Raw genomic sequence first — 7,049 nt, 5'->3', positions numbered from 1 at the left:
CGGGGCGGGCGGGGGACAGGGATCGCGAGACCATAAAGCTGGGAGAACTTGAGAGGTCCCTGAACTGCACGGCCATTCTCGTGGGCGGCTTTATGTCTGGGGATCTGAGGGTTGGGACCTTCTCGGGAGGCAGTGGCTGTGGGCTTTTAAGGGGAGAGGGCCCCAAAGCCGAGGCGACGCTTTTCCGGACAGGGGGCGACCGACGCACAGCTCAGTGCCCTCCCCCCCCCAATCTCTGGTCCCGGAGTTCCAGCCCCCGCCTCCTCCGCCCCCCGCCCCCCCCCCCCGCTAGCGCCCCGCCACCAGCGCGTTCCCTGGGGAGCCGTGGCCTGGGGGCGGGGCTCCGGTTGTCTATTTTATTGCTTTATAAAATCAAACTCGCCTAGCCAAGAGCGACCGGGCCGCCGGCCCCGCTACCGAGCCGCGGGGAGGAGCTCCCCCGAACCCTCCCGCGAATCGGGGCCTCCTCCTCCTCCCCCAGATCCGGGCAGCCTGGGCGGGGTCACCCGGGCGGGGCCTGGGGAGGGGGCTGGGGCTGGAGGCGGGGTGTGAGTGGGTGTGTGCGGGGGGCGGAAGGCTGATGCAATCTTGATAAGAAATGCTTCGGTGTCGCGGGCACCCACCCGCCGGGTAAGACGCGCTATATAAGGCCGCCAGCCTCGAGCCGCCGCGCCGTCGGAGAGGGAGCGCTGCGCGCCCAGAGCGCACGGCTGGCTCGAGCGCCGCGGCCACCTTATCTCGGCACGCTCGGCCTCGCAGCCCGTCCCAGCTGCCGCCCAGCCTCCCGCACCCCCGCCGGCCGAACTACGCGTCCTGAGCCCGAGGGAAGTGCCATGCGGAGCGCACCGAGCCAGTGCGCCGTGGCCTGCGCCCTAGTCCTGGCCGGCCTCTGGCTGGCCGCGGCCGGGCGCCCCCTAGCCTTGTCCGACGCTGGGCCGCACGTGCACTACGGCTGGGGCGAGCCGATTCGCCTGCGGCACCTGTACACCGCCGGCCCCCACGGCCTCTCCAGCTGCTTCCTGCGCATCCGCGCCGATGGCGCCGTGGACTGCGCGCGGGGCCAGAGCGCGCACAGTGAGTGTCCGTCGGGTCCCCCACCCGTCCCAGAGCCCCTTCTTCCTTTTACCTCCTTCGGCTCCCGCGGCTCCCCACTCACGGGAACCCCAGGTCTTGGCACCGCGGCGTTTCATTCCCTCCCCGGGCCCCTAGACAGCGCTAGGAGTAGGGGAGGGGGCACAGGCCCGTGCACCGACCGCACCCACGTGTTGTGGGCCCCGAGGGTCCTGGCTGCAGCTTTTTGTTTCCCTTCCTCCCAGGTTTGGTGGAGATCAGAGCAGTCGCTCTGCGCACCGTGGCCATCAAGGGCGTGCACAGCGTCCGGTACCTCTGCATGGGCGCCGACGGCAGGATGCAAGGGCTGGTAGGTGCCTGCAGCGGGCTGAACGCGCTGGGGCGCGGGACCTACAGCTGTCCCGGGGGCGGGGGCCTGCCGGGGAGAGGGCGCGCTGGATGGGATCCAGGGTTTCCTCGCTTCCCCCGCCGGGGCCCGCATGGAGCTCTAAGGAAAGGCGTTCAAGGGCTGGATTAAGCCCACGTCCGACTTTTTCCTACGGAAGTTTGTGGCCCCGGCCAGTAGCGGAGAAGGGGTGAGAACCGGCTTTGCATTTCCAGTTGAGCCAAAGGCCGGCCCAGTCGGACGGAGGAAACCCATGACTCCACTCTCTTTGATATGAAACAGGAAAACCCACCTCGGGCCTTTGCAGCCTTCGCCTGCGCGTGTGTGGTCCTCGCCTCCGTTTCCCTCCCCGCGGTATTAAAAAAAAGAAAGAAAGAAAGAAAGAAAGAAAAAGGGTATATTCACAACTTGGATTTTTTTTAAGTCAATATTCAAGTAAACCAGAAAAAAAATCACATTTGGGATTGGGAGTTTTTAAATTAATTTTTATCTGCCAGAAAAGCATGCAGACGCGCTAGAATATTCCGGTGGTGGCTTGTCCTGCTGTCGGGCTCACCTCACCTGTAGTGTGCATGCTTTTTGTTGGTGGGCCGGGGCCGGGGCGGGCTGGGAAAGCCCAGGTAACCACCGAGGTCTTGGGGGCAGGAAGTGAGCGCAGGCTGGGTCGCCTGGAACAAAGGGCTGGGAGTTCAAAGGGAGCCCGCGCCCCCGGGCGGGCAGAGGAGCTGTGTGAGGTCCGGGCCAGGCTCTGGGTTTCAATGCAGCCCCGCTGGGCCTAGGGCCCCCGTAGTGGTGGGGGGGCGTGTGCAGCTCGCGCCTCGCGGATGCTCCCCACCCCCCAGAAGCTGAAGATGCCCGGCCTCCCCCCGCAGCGCCAGTCTTTTTAGTGTCTCCAAATTGTTTTGCGGCTCTGACGCCCATTTATTCCATTTATCCAGAGGGCCTGTTTCAGATTTGAGGGCGGAGTCCTGCGTGAAAGAACAAGAATGAGGGAAGGGGGGTGGGCGGCTGGCTGAAAGCTGCCACCCACCCACCGCTGCAAACCCGCAGTTGCAATTTTGTCATTGTGACATTTTGGGGTGGGGGGGGCCGCACGTTAATGGAGAAGGGCCCCAGGGGCTGATGGCTCTAACCCACCATTGTCCCAGTACCATTGGGGCGGGGCATCTCTTCGCCTGAATCCTGTTCTGCTGCTTGATCTCCGCCGCATGGCTTTGCAAGAATTGAGACTGTTCTTTTTTTTAAGGTGTGCTTTTTTGGTGAGGAAGATTGGCCCTGAGCTGACATCTGTTGCCAATCCTCTTCCCCCCCCCCCAAAGCCCCCCAGTACATAGTTTATCCCAGTTGTAGGTCCTTCTGGTCCTAATACGTGGGATGCCGCCCCAGCATGGCTTGATGAGGCGTGTGTAGGTCCACACCCAGGATCCCAACCGGGGAACCCAGAGCCCCTGAAGCAGAGCCCCGAACTTAACCACTATGCCCCCCGGGTGGCCCCAAGAATTTTTTTTTTCAAACAGAAATTCCACAAGAAGCTCGAAATCATTTCATTGTCTGTATGGAGACGCGAATGAGATGCTAATTTCTCCCGCAGAGCACCGTTTGGTCTTCCTTCCCTTGTTTGTTCTGCCTTCCCTTGTTTGTTTATTGCTTTGTGCCCTGCAGCTCCCCGTCTGGTGGCTTCATCCCCGGGCAAGAGCCCGGTTGTTGCTTCACTGGAGGCGTGCCTTATCAGCGCCTTATCAGCAGAGCGCTCACCCACCTGCAGTTCAGCGACCTTTGTAGGCTGGGGCAGAGGCGAGACTCAGTCCTCCCTGGGCTGTTTACCTTCCAGCCCTTGCGGTGGCGTCCACCTTAGGCTGTCTGTGTCCTCAAGGTAATGACATTCTAGCCTGGGACAGGACTTGCCCACTGGCACCCTCTCAGGCAGGAATGTTCTGGGACCAGGACTGGCTTTCCTCCTTGAGCATGAATTTCCGGCCCCCCGCTGGGTGCAGGCTCCCGGGGCCGGCCAGACGAGGGAGGGGGCTGCATTTATCTCCAAGGTCCTGGCCAGCTGCCTGGAAGGCGCCCAGCGACTGAGTGAGGGAGCAGACGGAAAGGCCTCGGAATCGCTCACAGTCATGTCTAAACGGGGAGTCGATGCCGCCGTCTGGACCCCAGACTGGATTACGCCTAATTCTTAATTAATTAAAAGAAGGATCGTAAAAGGATAACATAGTGTAGCAGTGTTTCCCAAAGTGCCCTCGGAGAGCTAAGGACTATGGAAGGTGGGCAGTGACTTCTGGACCTCGAAGCGGGGGTAGGCACGGATGGGCATTTTATGCCTGTTATCACTTCGAACAGGCCTAAGTTTAGAGTGACATGATTTAGTGAAAACTACTAAGGATCCATGTAAAGCCTTTATAGATGTTGAGAATGTGCATGAAATGTGCATGTGAAATACACGTATATACCTGGAGTATTTGTGTCTGTACAAGAGTATAAAGCCTGAAGGTGCATAAAGTACAGCTATTCATATATATAAATTTATATATAAACTCTATCTAGTGAGTATACATGTTTAATGTTATATATTTATGTTGTATGTTAATATATATGCTCAAGGTGTATGTTAATATAACAATACATGCTTTATATATAACATATGTGTATCGAGTTGTACTGTCTATACAAAGTATCTAAATACACGGTGCTTGACACGCCTTCGCACTCTGTAACCGTTCACCGTGCCCTGCGCGGCGGTGTGAGGCGCACAGACCCCGGGCACGGGCGCTCACGCTCACGGCTGCCGCTTGTCTCCACAGCCCCAGTACTCGGCCGAGGACTGCGCCTTCGAGGAGGAGATGCGGCCCGACGGCTACACCGTGTACCACTCCCGGAAGCACCACCTCCCGGTCTCCCTGAGCAGCGCCAAGCAGAGGCAGCTGCTGAAGGGCAAGGGCCTCCTGCCGCTGTCCCACTTCCTGCCCATGCTGCCCAGGGGCCCAGCGGAGCCCAGGGACCTCCAGGACCACATGGAGCCCGATGTGTTTTCTTCGCCCCTGGAGACAGACAGCATGGACCCTTTCGGGATCGCCACCAAAGTGGGACTGGTGAAGAGCCCCAGCTTTCAGAAATAGCTGAGGCTCTGGCCTCCCCTGCTCCCGGGGGCCATGACCCCAGGCCTGTGGGGTTTGCAGAGTATGCTCTGGCCATGCATCTACCAGGACGATCCTGGGTCCGTCCGTGTTCTATTTAGTTTTAGGAAGACACATTTAGAACTTGTGCACCATATAGAGTTTTACCTTGGCTGTGCCAGCTTCTAGCAGGTAGATTTGTATGATCACAAAATAGTAAGTCCTCCGCTCACCCACTCACCCACCCCAGTCCCCGACCCCGCAACCTTTGCCGTTCATTGCTGGACAAGTCACTGCGCTGCCCCTGTTCTGCTTGAATACCTCCAGTGATGGGGAACTCACTACCTTTGGGAAAGTCCTTATGCCAAGCCGAAATTCTCTGCAGTTCTCTCCTGTCGTTTTCAGCAGGGGCAGCCAGAAGGAAAGCGGTCGTTTTAAACTCACGTACCAGCCATCAGCTCTGTGAAACCTCAGATAAATTTGACTTGACCGCAGGTGAGAATTGATCCTGATTTCAACTCCACGGAGGATGGTTGGCCCCCTCCAGCCCCCTCCAGGACAGAGCTGACTGGACACAGGCACGGCCCACCAGGCTTAAGGAGCAGAGGGAGCCCTGAGCCCTGCCCTCCAGCCCGGTGAACCTTGAGAACTCTGTTACAGCTGGTTCTGGAATGGACTGCTTGGCATATAAGGCAATGCACCTACATCCACCCACCCCCTTCTGGCAGCCGGTGCCCGGGCTCAGGCTGGCTGCCCGACGGTGACTGGCCATGCTGCCACCCGCTCAGAGGAACACGACGTGAAGGCAGCCAGCCCCTCCTAGCCACGGTGACTCAGTTTCCAGGGCATCGGATCTGCCCCGGTCACATGGATCTCACGTGAGGCCGTTGCGATGGAAGCCCACCGGCCTGCACCCCATCCTGGGTCTGCCTCTCACGCTGTGGCTCGGCTTCCCCTCTCTGAAGCGCTGTGGGTGTTGATCTGAAAAAGCAGACGCTCTCTTCTGGAAGCGGCCTCCCGTTTCCCCAGCCCTTTGCCCCTGGCACCAAGTCATTCTGTGCATGGGGACCTGGCCGCCTCCCCGCTTAGGGAAACCCGCACGTTACAGTCAAAGGCCGGGGGAAGGAAGCTTTGAGAGCCCCGAATCTTGCCAGTGACTCGTGGGCGGAGCCCAGGAGACGAGGCCTCCCCCAGCGCTTCCATTCCAACGTGCTATTTATGCGTAATTTATTTTGTTTGATATGTACATCGCTTTATTTTCTTACTTTATTTATACCCCTGAATTGTATTTATGTACGTACCTGAGTTTTGTTTTCTACATTAAAGCGGCATTGTTTGTATCAATAGTTGTGTTCTGTTATCCGGCTGGAAGGTCTGAGCGGGAGGGCGGCGGGCCGGGAAGGGGATGGTGGCGCTGTGCACAGGACACCCTCTCTGTTTTTTCCGCATCCCACACTCTGCATTTTCTACCATAAGCTCTGTCCCCTGCAACAGCCCTCCAGGCCGACTGGGTGGTTAAACAGTAGGTTTAGGTTCAGGGGCTGGTGGAGGGGACTGGTTTGGACCCGGCTGAGCTTCCTCGAGCCGCCTCTGCTGGCAGACTAACTGGTTAGGGCGGCCACCGCGTCAGGACTGTTTTCATCGCAGGCAACAGAGACCCTAAGCAGCAGTGGCCTGAATCCAGGTGCCTCCCCTTCTGCCTCCTGAGCTTGGGGCCACATGATCCTTTGTTAGGGGCGGGTGTTCTGAGCATTCTGGGATGTTAGCATCCCTGGCCTCTAGCAGCAACCAAAAACGCCTCCAGAAGTTAATGCATGTCCCTGGAGGGCAAAATCCCGCCAATGACCAGACAGGGTTTCTTTTTGTCCAGTCACAAGCCCAGAGGTGGCACGTTTGTTCATAGTCCAGCAATGCCCAGGCTATATTCTCTTGATCGTCTCGGCGTCTCCATCAAGCTGTGGCTTCGTGGTCTCAGTGTGGCTGCTGTGCTCCATCCAGAGAGAAGGAATCCTCGCCACCCTGGCCTCTCATCTGGAAAGCCGAAGTTTCCGTAGAAGCTGCCAGCGGATTCCAGTGACATTCTATGAGCCAGGACTGGGCAGAGAGCCATCCCCAGCTCAAGGCGGGCTGGGAAAGCAAGTGGGAAGTGGGGCACGTGGACCCTCTGATCGCGTGGGGGCTCTCTTAGCAAGGAGGAAGCAGGGGAGAATGACAACAGTGGGGTGACTAACGATGTGGACCTGCGTCCTAAAAGCAAGTACACGTCCGTGTAACCGCCTGTGGAAATGGGCTTTAAAAGTCGTATTTCTGACTTAGTGGCTGCCAGGGGTGGGGATGGGGAAGGAGGGGTGGGCGTGACCATATGGGGGGTGGGTAGCACAGGGATGCCTTTGTGGCAGTGGGTCCATTGTGCAGCTTAGCTGCGGTGGCAGATGCCTTGAACCCGACACATGTGATACAGGCACAGAGCCCCACAC

General features: G+C 58.6%; 1 protein-coding gene across 1 annotated transcript; it reads left to right on the top strand.

The window, feature by feature from the left end:
• The first annotated feature begins 537 nt into the window (after nucleotides 1-537).
• FGF19 (fibroblast growth factor 19) lies at nucleotides 538-5,914 on the top strand. The gene is made up of 3 exons (XM_014861601.3): nucleotides 538-1,074; nucleotides 1,317-1,420; nucleotides 4,261-5,914. The coding sequence occupies exons 1-3, from the start codon at nucleotides 834-836 to the stop codon at nucleotides 4,573-4,575; spliced, it is 660 nt and encodes a 219-aa protein (XP_014717087.1). The 5' UTR covers nucleotides 538-833; the 3' UTR covers nucleotides 4,576-5,914.
• Nucleotides 5,915-7,049: the final 1,135 nt, after the last annotated feature.

The sequence above is a fragment of the Equus asinus genome, chromosome 17 (genome assembly GCF_041296235.1).
Source record: "Equus asinus isolate D_3611 breed Donkey chromosome 17, EquAss-T2T_v2, whole genome shotgun sequence".
In the NCBI taxonomy this organism is placed as follows: domain Eukaryota; kingdom Metazoa; phylum Chordata; class Mammalia; order Perissodactyla; family Equidae; genus Equus; species Equus asinus.
This window is presented reverse-complemented; position numbering and strand designations above follow the sequence as displayed.

Excerpts from the sequence above, each read along its gene's own strand:
- FGF19 (XM_014861601.3), top strand. The coding sequence starts at position 834 with ATGCGGAGCGCACCGAGCCAGTGCGCCGTGGCCTGCGCCCTAGTCCTG. Across the intron at positions 1,075-1,316 it reads GCGGGGCCAGAGCGCGCACA|GTTTGGTGGAGATCAGAGCA; the intron begins GTGAGTGTCCGT and ends CCTTCCTCCCAG. Across the intron at positions 1,421-4,260 it reads ACGGCAGGATGCAAGGGCTG|CCCCAGTACTCGGCCGAGGA; the intron begins GTAGGTGCCTGC and ends TTGTCTCCACAG.